We start from the raw sequence: 16,952 nt of genomic DNA, 5'->3' as shown, positions 1-16,952 counted from the left end.
ACTCAACTGGGTATCTGACTCTACAGGAAAGGAAGGGGGAACTGGATAAGAGGGGGCATGATAGAAGGGAGGGTAGACTGGGGATGAGGGTAGTTAGAAGAAAACACTTTTGAAAAGGGACAGGGTCAAAGCAGAAAATATAATAAATTAGGGAAAGGATCAGATGGAGGGAAATATAGTTAGTCTTTCATAATATAAGTACTATGGAAACATTTTGTGTAACTATACATGTACAACCTATATTAAATTGTTTGTTTTCCCAGTGGGGGTGAATGAGGATGTAAGAAGGGAAAGAATCTGGAAATCAAAGTTTTAGAAACAAATGTTAAAAAAAATTTTTTTTTTACATGCAACTGAAGAAATAAGATATACAGGTACTGGGGTATAGAAATCCCTCTTGCCCTATTAGAAAGTTGGTGGAGGGGGGATTGGGAAGGATATAAGAGAGAACAGATTGGGGTAAGGGGTATTCGATAGGCTCGCTATCTTTGTGCGGGGCAGGGGAAAGATGGGGAGAAAATCTGTAACTCAAAATCTTGTGAAATGAATGTTGAAAACTAAAAATAAATAATATAAAAATGTATATTACTTTTGTCTACATGAATACAAAGGACCTACCAAATCTCCTACATTGGTGTATAAAGAGGAGGAAGAAAAAAATGGTTCATTTCATTTCACTCAGTCATCACTTAAAAGGGCATGGCATACTGACACAGACGAGGCTTTCACTATGACATGACTGCTGGCCTCCCTGGCTTTCTTTAAGTCCCAGTTAAAATCCTACCTCCTATAGGATGCCTTCCCCTATCTCTTTTTGTTCCAGTGCTTTCCCCCGTTAATTATTTCCTGTTTATCCTGTATATAGCTTACTTTCCGTATATCTGTTTGCATGTTCTTTCTCATTAGACTGTAAGTTCCTGAAGGGCAGGGAATACTTCTACCTCTTTTTGTATCCCCAGGGCTAAGCACAATGCTTGGCACATAGTAGGTGCTAAAGAAATGTTTACTGACTGACATCTGAAAAGGATGGGGGTGGCGAGTGGCCAAAATAGCACCCCAGAGATGCAGGCACCATTAGGATTTTTTGGAGGTAGGAAGAAATTGAAATAAAATAATAACAGTAGTAGCAGTTATAATGGCTAACATCTATATAGCACTTATTATGTGCCAGGCACTCTCTTAAATGCTTTACAATTATTATTTCATTTGATTCTAACAACACTGCTATTATTGGTATGATATTATCATCTCCTTTTTAGAGTCAAGGAAACTGGGCCTAAGAGGGGTTGCATGACTTGGCCAGGGTCACACAGCTAGTAAAAGTCTGAAGTTGGATTTGAACTCAGGTTTCCCTGAATTCAGGCATACCGCTCTATCCACTGGAGCACCCAGCAGCCTCCCTTTTTGTCTCCAGCACCTAGAGTTGAATACTGGACATTTCATTTGCCCTAAAACTTTAAAATTCCTTTCCTAGGAAGTTCATGGATCAGGTATGACCTAGCTTATATCACCCTAGAGATAAGCGAATGTTAGAACTAAACCTTAGCAGCCATCTGGCCTAACCTGTATAAGTTACAGATCAGAATCCCACCTTCAAAAAGGGGCCATCCAGCTTTTGCTTGAAGGTTTTCAGAGGAGAAGCACCAAAGACCTCTATGGTCAGCCCATTCCCCACTCGGATCTCTCTGAATCGTTAGGAAGTCTTTCCTATCATCTAAAGCACAACTTTGACCCCTCGCTCCTAATTATGCCTTAGGGCTAAGCAGAACAAATCTCTACGGCAGCTTTCCAAATACAGCTAAGACTATCTTTGTATCAAAAGCATCATCTACTCCCAGAATTTCTTCTTCTTTAGGTCAAACATTACATGTTTTTTTCAATCAATCCTCATGCAACATACTCAAGGCTCTTCACCACTGAGGGGAGCAGGGAGTGTCCCACGCACCTTTTCTTTGTGTTCCCAGCACTCAGCACAGTGTCTGGTACATAGTAGGTGCTTAATAAAAGTTTGATTGCTACCCCTGGCACTCTGCACAGTGCCGGGTTAGGCACTGAGGCAGCTAGATGGCACAGTCCCACAGTACCAGACATGTACCAGCTGTGTGACCTTGGGTAAGTCACTTTATCTCATGTCTCAAATGCCTGTAGTGTAAAATGGGAATAACAGTAACTATCTCACAGAGTTGTTGTGAGGATCAAATGAGATAGTTCTAAAACACTTAATACAGCGCTTGGCAAACAGTAGGTGCTCTATAAATGTTTCTTCCCTTCACCTCCCCAGGCCCATAAATGCTTATTGACTTACCATTCTGGTTTTTCTCCTTTGGATGCTTTGGAGTTTATTAATGGACTTCCAACAATCTGGTGCTAGAACAACTCTTTCACTTCATGGGTTCTCCTGACTAATCATCTCTACATATTCTACCATACTAATGCCACGAACTCTTTGCAGCATTTCATGGAATTCGGCTGGTCTTTTTGGGAAGGCAGAACAAGATGCACATAACTGTTAATTTGGTATTTTCTGAGGCGCACCCTCAATTATCCTTGTGTATATTACTAAATCATTTGTAATATATACTTTGCACAGAGAGCTCCCTGGACCATTTCTGAGAAGCACAACTTGAAAGCTATAGAGAATGATTGAGAATCACAGAAGAAAAACAAATGCATTTAAATAGTTGGTAAACAAGACCTCTAAGGAAAGAATCATCTCAGAGAAAAGAGAAGGCAGGTTATTGCTTTTTAAGGTTATAGATGCCCATTATGTAATAAAATACATGGCAACGAATGGTCTACCAGCTTCCTTGAGACTGGGACACAAAACTACAACAATTTCCTGGTAACAAAGTGGACACTGGTGGTAAGGATATTGGATCTGGAAGCAGAGAATGTGGGTTCAAATCCCAGTTCTGTATCTTACTACCCATGGGAGCCTCAGGCAAGTCATTTCTCTTCTTGAGACTTTAATGAGTATAGAAAACGCTCCTACTGTCAAACTTGAATGATGTGTTGGTTGGTTTTGCTAAACTGCCTTTTTTTTTTTTTTTTGGTGTTGATGTTATAAGGGATGGGCCACTGGGTAGGGGAGGGAGAATTTTATTCAGAAATGAAGAGGTCATAAAAACAAGTTATAAATAAAAATGTGTGTCTATACCTATATGTGTATTTGAATACACATATACACATGCTCATCTACATCTAATCTATTTATCTATCTATGAAGAAAATGGCCTAAATATCCACAAAGGTACCTTTCTGCCTCTAAACTGTACAATCATAGTTTAATGAATGACCCTTTCTAGAGATCTTTTGGAAAATAAGAGATGAAATATCTTAGCTGCCAATCTGGAGGTCTCTACAGAACCAACACAGTCTGTTCCCAAATGGGAATCTAAGAACTTAGGCAGATCGAGAATGCTAGAGCCTCAGTGGGAGCTGACCTAGGGAACAAAAAAAGATCAAGGATTCCAGTTGTATAAGGGGAATGGGTGACAAGCAGCTACTGTGAGTTAAAAAAGCAGACTGGTTTTGACAATAATAACAGTCACATTATAAGGCAATGAATTCCACCAATATTTACAGCAACATTTGAGGCAATCCCTGGAGAATCTAGGATGACAAAATGTGTTTGACAGAAACATTTTAACTAAATTATCATTTATTTACTCTTTAGGAGTTTCAGTTGTACAAATAGCATCTTTCACAGTGGACAGTGGGAACATAATAAAGAAACATGAACAACTTGGGTTTCAAACCTGCTGAGACAAGTTTGAATGTAGACAACACGGAGGTGCTTTTAAAATGTAATTTCTTTTAAGCATTTTTAAACCGTAATAGCCTCAATTCAAAATGTATGTATAACAAAGTGAATGAAAATAAAATATGTGGTTTTAGTAATAATACATAAAGGAAAGCCATCACCTTTAATTCCTTGGGCAGATTTTCTTAAAGTTGTCTTGTTCAATACTTTTTCCATGTGGTTATTATTTTTTTAAATGGATATTCTCAGTGTAATTCTATATCTAAGAATAAGAAAGAATCCAGTTTCTGGGCTCTGTGTCTGTCTGATTTCCCTATTTCAGACTGCCTTAAGCTTTTCATGATGGAACCCACATATTTCCATGAGTGTCTGGTGCCTTAATATAGGGGATATTCCAAATCCATGGACGATCTGAAACATAAAGAAGATGAACAAAATTTTATAAAATTCAGTAATTCAAGGGAAAGTTCACTTCAGCGTTACTGTTTGTTGTATATGACATAATAAGCTTTGCCCTGAACAACCCCAAATGTGAATCTGAAAAGGGCTGTTCATAGTCTCACACAGAACTTTGGGTGGAGATCTTGAGCAAGATTTATGGGAGGACATCATCAAAGGTCTCCTAGGATAGGCACTGGTCTGAAACACTGGAGGAAGCTGGTGCATTCAATGATATCTTAGATGCTTCAAAATAATCGCATTCTTTCTCATACAAGACTTCTTTGGAATGTTTGTACTATAATTTAGAACCATCACTGACTTTTAGCCTAGAACATTCTTTTTCTGAGCACTAAGTGATTTGGGCCATGTAAAAAAAAAGGATGACAAATGGAATTCATTGTGTACAATTCAGTACCAGAATTGTAGACAGTAAAATAAGAACTGATCAGATTTCAACAGAACTTGCTATTACCTAAATGTACCCTCACAATGACTCTATGAGATAAGGTAGTCCAAGGATCACCTCATTTTACAGCTGAGGAAGAGATTAGAAGTATGAAATAATTTGTTCAACGTCACAAAGTGAGCAAATAGAAGAACCAGGACTAGAATCTAGGCTTCTCTTTCAAGGACATTTGCTATTATAGTAGAAATTACTAGACTAGAAGTCAAGACACTTTGGGTCTTTATTTTCTTCTCTCCCTCCCATCCTCCCCACATTGTGGGGGAGGGAAGGAAGCCTGAGAGGGAGAGGAGGAAAGAAAAAAAAAAAGAAAACCTCGACCTGTAGTCAAGTAAAACAAATTCCCATACTGGCCACATCAAAAACATATGCCTCTGATTGTCAGAGCTGGTTCCTAGTGTCTGCTGAAGGTAAAATCCAGAGGAACAGAGAGAAGAGTCATGAGATGCTAATTTAAATAACTGGGAAGCCTGGGCTTGGAGCACGCACCCTTCCACTAGTTAGTACCTTACATATGCATTTTCCATTCCCCACTCTTTCCATTTTATCCTCCCCTCCATTAATACTCTATTATTTCTCCACTACGGTGCATACTCGGATTTGCTTTCCAATAAATAATGGCCTGAAATGATCAAATTCAAAAAATATGTCACTTGACTAATGTTTCCATAGCTGGACCAAAATGTGATTTTTTTTTTTAAATGAGGTCAATACAATTTTTCAATCACTAAAAGAATGGTGGCATTTAATAGTTTAAATAGGGAAAAAAAAACCCAAAGCAACTATATCAATCTTCTTTTATTAGAAACAGTCTCTGCCATTTCCCCCCAAGTTTTTTCAGACTGTCTGTTTTTCATTATGAATCCTCACAGTGAATATTTAAACACACACACTTATATATTCTGATGGCCTCCCTTTAAAAAAAACAGATGCTGATTTGTTTATGCAAAGCCAACACTTTTGACTTTGGGTATTAACTCTCTGGCATTAAGATTTGCAAGGGAGGACAATTTTCCTATCTTTATTAATGACAATCTCTAAAAAAAGTCTTGCTCAGATGCCTTGATGTGACATGAGGGTGACTCTGGGATTTTGAATGCTATGCCAATGGACCACAAACTCTGGCAGGTTGTGCGCTAAGCTGGAAAGACCTTGAGAATGAGTCTGGCTGTTGAGTATACAGTATGTCTGGCATCCAAAGATTAGGCTCGCTAAATTTGGAGAGGTTCGTCACCAGTTTGACTGAGGGGTGATGAGATTTTTTCCGCCGTAGCAACTGATATTGACTGTTTACTAAGACATGGAGGAATTGTGACCTGAATCAGGGGAGTCTATGCATGCCAATAAAATTATGGAACCTTAAATGTATTGGATTTTTTGGGTCATTTTCACTTGTGTCCAACTCTTTGTGACCCTATTTGGGGTTTGCTTGGCAGAGATACTAGAGTGTTGCCATTTCCTTTTCCAGTCCATTTGCCAGATGAGGAAACTGAGACAAACAGGGTGAAGTCACTTGTCCAAGGTCACAAAACTAGTGTCTGCAGTCACATCTGACCTCAGGAAGATGAGTCTGATCTGGCACTCTACCCATTGGGTACCAAAATATTAAAGAAAAAACAGTCAAAAAGCCCAAAGCCTGTCTGAGACCTGAATTGTGAATTCTCTCCAAGGTACTCATCTGGTCACTTTGGGTCACTTCAATATAAGGTTGTAGCTTCCTGAGTAGGTCTTTGCCAAGAAAACTCCAAATGGGGTTATGAAGAATTAGAAACAATTTGAAAAATGACAACTGTTAAACTATCCCCTCTTTCCACCTTGAACTTATGCAACTGACTTTTCAATACAACTACAGGATTTTATCATTATCTCTGTTAGATTGCATCTTATTAATCTGGGTGTCTCTTTCGGGTCTTACTTTTAAAACCCTGATACTTTTATTCAACCAGCTATTCTTCCCAATTTTGTCACTCACAAAATCAGGTAAGAGTGTTTTCCATGTCTTTATTCAAGTCAGTGACTTAAAAATAAAAAAGTTAAACAGAACAAGTCCTGAGAGAAAATCCTATGACACATCACACTAGTGGGTGCCATCTCGGTTGACACTGATCTATTATTAATCAGCATTTTGCATCTGACTTAGGTGTGCAATAGCCAGATTTCTTAGGTCTGATCTTATCAACACAGTCAAGAAGACAACACTAAATATTTCTGTGAACACTTTTTGCCATTGTGAGAAAACAGCTTATTTATTTATTTATTTTTGGGTAGTTGTTGGGCAAGTGGAAAATACATAATTCATGAAGTTTTAAGCTGGAAGTCACTATTACTAGGCAATTACAGCCTCCATGTAAATTACTAAATATCATGCAAAGGAAAGAATGAGAATCCTGGTGACTTGCCACCTCTAACTACCTTGTATTTAATTTCTTCTGTGGCTTCCATTTATTTTTTATTTGTTCTGCATGGTTATCTCCCTCCCTAAGAGAAGGGGTTTAAAAAAATTTAGAATTTTTTTGAACAATTTTTATTCAGAGTAGAATTTTTGCCTTTGTATCACTAGTGTCCAGAACATTCTGGGCTCTCAGTAAATACTTGGTGATTGATATCATTTAGGTTATTTAGATGATCTCAACATCTCATTTATCTTTGGTTATGACAACAGTACCCTTATCATCATCTCTGGTTATTTGTACTAGTTTCCACCTTTGACTCTTGAATATTCAAATGTAAACCTACTGATTTAGAAGTTCCATCAATGATATGGGTCACAACTCATCCACAGTGCCCTTGCCCATGACCTTTCATAAGAATGTCACAGGACGTTCATCCTACATATTGGAAGACTTTGTTTCTTTCTCCCGACATGTGAGGACATATTCTCGCTATTTGTCATCCCTTGTCATTGTGATAGCCCATTTTCACTTCCTATCATCATTTCCTTGATGATGATCTTTTATTCCTGTCCTTCTTTGAAGTTCTACATTGGCACTGCTTTAGGAGCTCAAGACCACCATATACCTGTCCAATGACCTCTGTAAGATATTAATTTTTAATTCTTGGAAGAGTTGTATTCTATATTGCACTGCCATTTAACACTCTTGGTATATAGAATACCGGTATTTAAAAGATGGGCCTTTGTTTCCATTTTAAGCTTGTAGTCAAAGGAGTTTTGCAATTTCCTGAATCCAGACAATTCTCTTCTTCAACTCCTGTACTCAAAGCACCTACTTAAAGTCTTTGTCCCAGATATACACACTGATGGGCAATCTCTGTGGCTTGTCCATCCAAATGCACATTACTGTCACAGGAATATCCAGGCAAAAGATATTCTTTATCCACTTTTCTATGTGAATGTTCAGGCAAATCTCGACTGGTTATCCATTTTTTTTTTTTAAAGCAGGTTCTCTCTGTAAGGTTCCAGGGCTTGATAAAACCTATACAATGGGCTGCAGAACCCACAAAATGACACAGAGAAGCTAACCTCCCGCTGAGAACAGCCCGGCAGGCCGGCAGGAATCGGCCAGCGCAATGCTCTGGGAGCCGAGCCCAGCACCACGCCAAGGCTTTAGCCCCAGGGCGGGCCTGACCAGCCGCCAGCCAGAGGGACTCCAGATCAGCAGCAGCTGTGGCCGTTTCCAGATTTATCAATACATAGATGAGAAGGACAAGGTGAGAGGCCAGTGCAGTCTGGACTTTAGGACCCAGTAAGTGGGAGTGCGTGGCTTTTACCCCCGGGGCGACAAACCACTGAAACTCTGGCACAGCCTGCCAGCGCCACATGGCGGCTTCAGCTCCTGGCCTGCAGAGTGTAGGGGGACCAAGCACCAGTCTGAGGGGTAATCGCTCTTGCTTTAACCTGCTTGGATCTGGATTGCAGTCTAGGGTGGAGGTCCTGGGGTGTGTGTCCAGCTTGCCAGAGCGTGTGGAGACCTCAGAGAGGGCACCCATCTAATACCTCCGGCAGCTGAGAAAACCCCAGCGTTTGGGACGAAAACTCCCCTGTCTGGTGGCAGAGTCCTACTGTGGCAAAAAGCCCAAAAGTCAAATCATTGAGTGGCAAAATGAGCAGGCAAAGGAAACAAAGCAGACAGAAGATCCCAACATCGCACTCCTATTTTGGGGATAAGAAGGAGCAAGGCATGGAACAGGAGGAAATCAGTGAAGTCAGAACTCCTGCACCAAAAGCTTCAAAGGAAAATACAAGCTGGTTACAGGCCATAGAGGACCTTAAGAAGCAGATAAGAGAAGTGGAGGAAAAATTGGGAAGAGAAATGAGAACAATGAAAGAAAATTATGAAATGAGAGTCAACAGCCTGACTGAAGAAAATAATACCTTAAAAAACAGACTGACTCAAATGGCAAAGGAGGCTCAAAAAGGCAATGAGGAGAAGAATGCCTTAAAAAGTCGAATTTGCCAGATGGAAAAAGAATCTCAAAAGCTCACTGAGGAGAATCATTGCTTCAGAATTAGATTGGAGCAAATGGAAGCTAATGACTTTATGAGAAATCAAGATGCTGTTAAACAGATCCAAACAAATGAAAGAATAGAAGGCAATGTGAAATATCTCATAGGAAAAACCACTGACCTGGAAAATAGATCCAGGAGAGATAATTTAAAAATTATTGGACTGCCAGAGAGCCATGACCAAAGTAAGAGCCTGGAAAGCATCCTCCAGGAAGTTCTCAAAGAAAACTGCCCTGATGTTTTAGAACAAGAGGGCAAAATAGAGGTTGAAAGAATCCACCGATCATCTCCTGAAAAAGATCCCAAAAAGAAAACTCCTAGGAATGTTATGGCCAGGTTCCAGAATTCCCAGATTAAGGAGAGAGTATTACAAGCAGCCAGGAAGAAACAATTTGAATATTGTGGAAACACAATCAGGATAACCCAGGATCTGGCAGCTTCTACACTGAGGGATCGAAGGGCCTGGAATGTGATATTCCGGAGGTCAAGGGAGCTGGGATTAAAACCAAGAGTCACCTACCCAGCAAAACTGAGTATCATGTTTCAGGGGAAAATATGATCATTTAGTGGAATACAGGACTTTCAAGCATTCTTGCTGAAAAATCCAGAGTTGAATAGAAAATTTGACATTCAGATACAAGAAGCAAGAGAAGCATGAGAAGGTAAACAGGGAAAAGAAATCATAAGGAACTTATCAAAGTTGAACTATTTTTTTTTTTAAAGCAATTGGGGTTGAGTGGCTTGCTCGGGGTTGCACGGCCAGTTGTTGTTTCTGGGTGTGGTGCTGAGTGTCTGGGCCCGGATTTGATCCGGGTCTCGGCACTGGGGCCGGTGCTCTTGCTTGCTGAGCCATCTGGCCAAAGTTGAACTATTAACATTCCTACATGGAAAAACAATAATTGTAACTTATGAAACTTTTCTCAGTAGTTGAAGGAATTAGAAATATATATGTATATATATATATATGTCTTTATATGAGGGTATGCGGGCATATGAATACATATGTGAATGCGTGTATATACGTTTACAGGTATACATAGATAGAGGGCACGGGACCAATTTAACAGGAAGGGATGATACTTAAAAGGTGAAATTAAGAGGTGAGAGGAATATAATGAGAGGAGATGGGGAGAGACAGAGTGGGGCAACTATCTCATACAGAAGAGGCAAGGGAAAATCGTTACAATGGAGGGGAAGAATAGGAAGGCAAAAGGGAATGGGTCAACCTTATTCCTATTGAATCTGGCTTGAGGAGGGAGGGAAATACACACTAAATAGGGGATCTCACCCTCCAGGAGAATAGGGGGGGAAGGGAATATGAGGGGGAATGATGGAAGGGAGGGCAGGCTGGGGGGGAGGGAAGTTGGAAGCACCCACTTTTGAAAAGGGACAGGATCAAAGTAGAGAATAGAACAAGTGGGAGGGGGGATAGGAGGGAGGGAAATATAGTCAATCTTTTACAATACATCTACCATGTTATTGTTTTGCATTAGCCGCACATGAACAACCTATACTGAACTGCTTGTCTCCCCAGTGGGGGTGGGTGGCAGGGGGGGAAGGGAATGAATCTGGAATTGAAAGTTTTAAAATAAAATATTCAAATATATGTATATATATGTGTGTGTGTGTATATATATATATATATATATATACTATTATTAATACCATCTTACATGTTATTAAGAAAAAAAAAGATATACAGGCACTGAGGCATAGAGATCCACTGGAAAAGTTGAAACAGGTTTGGGAGAAAATATGGGAGAGAGCAGATTGGAGGTGGGGATATCCTGTGGGACTGCTGTTTTGGGGGGATGGGTGGGGGAAAAACAGGGAGAAAATCTGTAACTCAAAATCTGGCGGAAACGAATGATGTAAATCAGAAGTTAATAAAGCATTAAAAAAAAAAAACCCTATACAATGTCATCCACAAACACAGCATATGAGGACATCACAATCAACAGAGAATTTCTCTTCACTTATGGTCTGTGCTGAATCTCCCTCCTTCACTTTTTTTGGTAAATACATATCTGCCTATTTTGAGCCTTGCTTGTTGTCTATGATCAGAGAACCATCAAACTGGGTTCTTTCTGTTGTATCTTTCAAGGAATTGTGAATGATTTTTTATGCTTACATCCAAAAATAGAAATCCTTTTGGATAAGGGCATTTAAGGCACTATTTTACTCTGCTGAAACAAATGCTAAAAGAAAATAATCAACAAATAGTAATCATAGTGGAATTTTATATTCTCTATAACTTTCAGTCAAATGGTAAATGGTAAAGATGTGCTCTATTGCTAATTGTAGCTCTGGAAAATCCATTTGTTCCTTACTAATACTCTAATTGAGGATGCCCTCAATTCATGGATTGAAGACTTTCATAAAGATTTTGTACAAATGGAAGACTAGGTATATAAGGTGGCAGTTGTTAATGACTTCTCAGCTGCCTTTTTGAAGGAGTAACGAGGTCCAAGATTTTCCCTCCCTGAGTTTCCTAACTTCCATCCATTAGACTTTGCATACTGATCCCTCAATGCCCTCACAATTGTATTAACTCAGCAGATTGTCCCTATATACATTTGGTCCAATTTGGCTGCTCCTCCCCTTTTTTATTTCTTTTAGTGCCAATTCTATCCCCCCTATAAGCATAGCTGAGACTGTGACATTAAGAGTACAAGTGTGGTAGCTGCACTGTCCTTAATAGTGAAAACATTTGTTAAAGTAATCTTTGCAGATGTTTTCTCATTTTTTTTTTCTATTTCTTGTCCTTAAATGTCTTTGAGATGACTTCACCTAAGTGAATCTCTTGCTAAGCTTTCTTTAAACTGGCTTTATTTTGTATTGCTTCTTTCTATTTTATAAGATGATACTGCTAATAATCATCCATTATCCTTTTCCAGAAGATTTTACAAATTAATTTATATTCTAAATGGGTTTGGCCACCATTTCCCTCTGCTTGGCAAGTAAGTCAAACGTTTGCTACGGCGATTTCAAGGCTTTTTTGGTCTTTTTATGGCAGCAACAGATTTCTATCAAGTACACTTCTGCGTAAATTAAAATTAGTGTTGCACCATTTTGTTGTCCATTTCCCATTTTGCAGTGTCAAATATTTAAAAAAAATTTTTTCTACTGAAATTAATGAGTCTCAAAATAAGCACTTCCATACATAAGATGACACAGGATTTATAGTTTGGTCCTGTTGGTCTATGATAAATTCAATGCATAACTTTCAAAGCTGTTCATCTTGTCTTTGTTCCTTCTGGCCTTCCTTCTGTTCTCTTTATTGCATTTTTAAAAATGCTTCAAATGTAGTTCCCTTTTTCCTTGCCTACCTTTCCTCTTACCCCCAAATTAAAAGGAAAGCAAAATTCTTTTTAACAAATATATATAGTAAAAATTACTAGTATCTGGTGGCCAGGTAGCACAGTGAGTAAGAGCACCAGCCCCAGTGTTGGGATTACCTGGGGATAGAATCCGGGCTCAGACACTTAGCACCTACCCAGAAAACACCTGGCCGTGTAACCTTCAACAAGTTACTTAACCCCCAATTGCTTAGGGGCGGGCCAGGTGGCTCAGTGAGTAAGAGTACCGGCTCCAGTGTCAGGATGACCTGGGGATCAAATCTGGGCTCTGATACGTAGCACCACACCCATAAATAACTGGCCGTGTAACCTTGAGCAAGTTACTTAACCCTGATTGCTTTAAAAAAAAAATTACTAGTATCAAAAATGAAGAGGGTGAATTCACCACCAATGAAGAGGAAACTAAAACAATAATTAGGAATTATTTTGCCCAATTATATGCCCATAAATTTGACAATCTTAGTGAAGTGATTGGATATTTACAAAAATATAATGTAAAGCAAAACAAACCTCCAAGTCTAGAAAAATATCCTCATTCTGTATTTTCAGTCCATCACCTCTCAGTCAGGATTAGCATATTCCTACATCAATCCTCTGGATTCTGGTTTGGTAATTGTGTTGAATACAGCTTTAAGTGTTTCAAAGTTATTTTTACTTACAATGTGGTTGTTATTGTATAAATTTGTCTCTGTGTTTTGTTCATATAACTCTTAATTCGTTTATACAAGATTGTCCAGTTTTCTCTGAAACCATTCCTTCTCTGTTAACAGAGAAAATATATTCCAACATATTCATATACAATCTGAAAAGGCATTCCCCAACTGATGTGACACTTCAGTAGTTTTAAGCTCTTTGCTATAACAAAGAGCTATTATAATAAGTGTTTTTGTGTACCTAAGTCCATTTCCTTTCTCTTAGCTCTCCTTGGGGTAACAAGTAAACACATTTTGTTGACATTTTTGGTACAGATACAAATTGTCTTCCAGATGATTAGACCAATTTGCAGCTTTACCAACCAGCATTAGAAGGATTGTTTTTCCCAGTTCCTCCAACTACTGTCATTATGGATTTCCTGTCATCCTTGCAAATTGATGGGTGTGCAGAGGAACCTCAGAGTTATTTTAGTTTGCATTTACTAGTTACTAGTGATTTGAACAATGAATTTTATTTTACTGACGAAAGTTTGCCTTTCTTCCTTTAAAAACTTTCAGTTCATAACCTTTTATAATTTATTTACTGGGAAATAGCTCATTCTTATTGATTCTAATCAGTCCCACATAGCTCTCTGATATCAGATCATTATAAGATACATTTGCTGAAAGACATTTTTTCTGACATAACCACCTCCCTGCTCATTTTATCTACACTTTACCATTGCAAAAACATAAATTTTCATCAAAATTGTCCATTTTATCTTCTGCAATCTTCTATCACTTATTTGGTCATTAATTCTTCCACCGTTTATAGCTGTGAAAGGTATTTCCAACCTTGCTCTTCCAATTTTTCTATGATGCATGGGACCTTTTATAAAATTCAAGTCATGTATCCAATTAGAGTGTGTCTTGGTATATGTATGACATGTAGGTCCATACGTAATTTCTGCCAGACTGATTCTTAATGTTCTCAGTTTTTGCTGAATTGTATTTGAGGTCTTTGGGTTTATCAAATATGTCACTATGCCTGCATATTTCTTTATGTTACATATAAAATCTGATCCGCTGACTGACTTCTATTTTTTTAAAAACTAGCATCAAAAAGTAGTAATAATTATTGTTTTACGATATAGTTTGAGATGCTATATTAAGAGCCCTTCATTCCCTAGTATTTTTTTTCTTTATTCCTCCTGAGATTCTTGATCTTCTATTCCTCCAGAAAATTTTTTTTCCTGTTAAATTTATTTTTTGTAGTTTACAACATAGTTCCACAAGTTTTTGAGTTCCAAAATTTCTTCCCTTCCCGCCCTCCCCAATACTGCATGTAATCCAATATAGGTTCTACATACACTTTCACATTAAACATATTTTCACAATAGTGAAGTTGTAAAGAAGAATTATAACCAATGGAATGAACCACGAGAAAGAAGAATCAAAATGAGAGATGGGGGAGGGGGAGAGAGAGAGAGAGACAGAGAGAGACAGAGAGAGAGAGAGAGATTGAGGACATGCACACAGTTTGCTTCAATCTACATTCAGACTCTGTACTTCTTCCTCTGGATGTGGATAGCCTTTTCCATCATGAATCTTTTGGAGTTGTCTTAGAACCCAGAATTGCTGAGTAGAGCCATGTCTATTAAAGTCAGTCATCACAGATACGATGTATGTGTAATTGTGTACAGTGTTCTGGTTCTGCTCCTCTCACCCAGCATCAGTTCATATAAATCTTTTCAGATTATTATGAAGTCCATCTGCTTCTCATTTCTTAAAGCACAATGGTATTCCATCATATTCACTCACCATAACTTGTTTAGCCATTCCCCAACTGATGGATATTCCTTTCATTTCCAATTCTTTGCCACCACAAAAAGAGCTGCTATAAATATTTTTGTCCATATGGGTCCTTTTCTAGGGCTGGGATATAGCCCTAGAAGTGGTATTGCTGGGTCAAAGGGTATGCACATTTTTATAGCCCTACGGGCATAGTTCCAAATTGCTCTATAGAATGGTTGGATTACTTCACAACTCCACCAACATTGCAAATAGTGCTCCAGCTCTCCCACATCTTCAACATTTATCATTTTTCTGTTTTGTCACGTTAGCCAATCTAATAGGTGTGATGTGGCACCTCAGACTTGTTTTAATTTGCATTTCTCTAATCAATAGTGATTTAGAGCATTTTTTCATATGATTACAGATTATATCTTTAATTTCTTCCTCTGAAAATTGCCTGTTCATTCCTTTGACCATTTATCAATTGGGGAATATTCTTTTTATTTTAAAAAACTATCTTTTCATAGTTCAATTATTATGGCATTAAATGCAAAATTGATTTAGGTAGCTTTGGTATTTTTATTATATTGGTACAGCCCAAACATAAGCAATGAATATTTCTCAAATTATTTAGTTGTTATGTGAAATGTTTTATAGTTGTTTTCCTTTACTGTGTGCCTTAGTTGTTGGACTACTAAATATTTTGTAGATTCTAAAGTTATTTTGAATGGATTTTTCTATCTCCTTTTACTGAGTTTTGTTAATAATTTAGGAAAGGCAGATGTTTGTGTGGGTTCATCATATATTTTGTTACTTTGCTGGTTTAAGCTTATTTAGTTGAATCTTTAAGGTTTTCTAAGTAAACCATCATATTATTGCAAAAAAAGTGATTTTGTTTCCTATTTGCCTGCTTATTTCTTTCACAGACACCCTTGACTTACCCCTGATCTTGCTGAGAATTCCTCCAATTTATCTTCATAACATATCTGGGTCATGGCTTTAGAACATATTAAGAAAAGGCCTGTTTGTTCCAATGCTTTTTAGTGATTTTAAATTGGTGTTATGCTTTGTCAGATGCCTTCATTGCATCTACATAATTGTGATTTTTATTTTTCATTATTATTATGGTCTAATTTGTTTATATTTTTCCTAATACTGAACCAAACTTGCATTCTTGGTATAACAGAAACTCAGTAATACTGTATAATTTTCTTGGCATGTTGATATTACCTCTTTGATAATTTTATTCTAAAATTTAGGTTAATAGTAAGACACATGAACTTATATTAGCTTTCTCCCTGTTTTTAATCATAAAATATGCTTGGTAGTATCCCTTCCTTTTCTATTTTTGTAGTTCATGTGTGATTGAGATCATCCATTTCTTCAGTTCTTACAGCACCATAGAATTTCATCACATTCATATACCATAATTTGTTTAGTAATTTTTCAACTGATGGGTATTCTCCTTAGTTCCCAGTTTTTTTGTCACCACAAAATGTTTTTGTATATATAGGACCTTTTCCTCTTTACTTGATCTCTTTTGGGCACAGCTCTGGTTGTGCTATAGGTAGGTCAAAGGGCATATACACTATTTAGCAGCTTTTAATATATAACTTCAAATTGATCTTGAGAATGGTTGCACTTATTCACAGGTTCACCAACAGTACATCAAGGTACTTCTTTTCCTATAGCCCCTCCAATATTTTCCATTTTCGTTCCCTCCTCCTCCCTCCCCCTATCAATCGAATGGGTATAAAGCAGAATCTCAGAATAGCTTTCATTTGCATTTCTCTACTTACTGGTAATGTGGGGCATTTTCTTAATATCACTCTAGATAGCCTAGGTTACTTCCTGGCTTCGATGAGTACCTGAAGCATAAAAGAATTTGCTCCTGTCCCTTGCTTTAACTCTATATGAATATTCCTCTTTCAAAGGAGTTTCTTGTAAATAACACGATTTTGGCTTTGGCTTTTTATCCTATTTCCCTATTCTCTTCTCTTTTATGGTTGAGTTCACCCCATTTATGTTGATGGTT

The 16,952-nt window shown here is 37.9% G+C and overlaps 1 protein-coding gene across 6 annotated transcripts in view; it reads right to left on the bottom strand.

Annotated features, from left to right (window-relative positions):
• Positions 1–3,643: 3,643 nt before the first annotated feature.
• Positions 3,644–16,952, bottom strand: part of TDP1 (tyrosyl-DNA phosphodiesterase 1) — a 160,912-nt gene continuing 147,603 nt past the window's right edge. For all 6 annotated transcript variants that reach the window (XM_069085970.1, XM_069085974.1, XM_069085969.1 and 3 more), the window contains exon 16: positions 3,644–4,174. In XM_069085970.1, coding sequence (XP_068942071.1) covers positions 4,101–4,174 — 74 coding nt within the window. In that variant the 3' untranslated portion in view covers positions 3,644–4,100. The remainder of the gene's footprint in view (positions 4,175–16,952) is intronic.

This window comes from Petaurus breviceps, unplaced genomic scaffold, assembly GCF_028583685.1.
Source record: "Petaurus breviceps papuanus isolate PSGF00001 unplaced genomic scaffold, PetGlider_PUasm1.0 177, whole genome shotgun sequence".
NCBI lineage: Eukaryota > Metazoa > Chordata > Mammalia > Diprotodontia > Petauridae > Petaurus > Petaurus breviceps.
The sequence above is the reverse complement of the archived record's forward strand: the minus strand, read 5'-3'. Positions and strand labels throughout refer to the sequence as shown.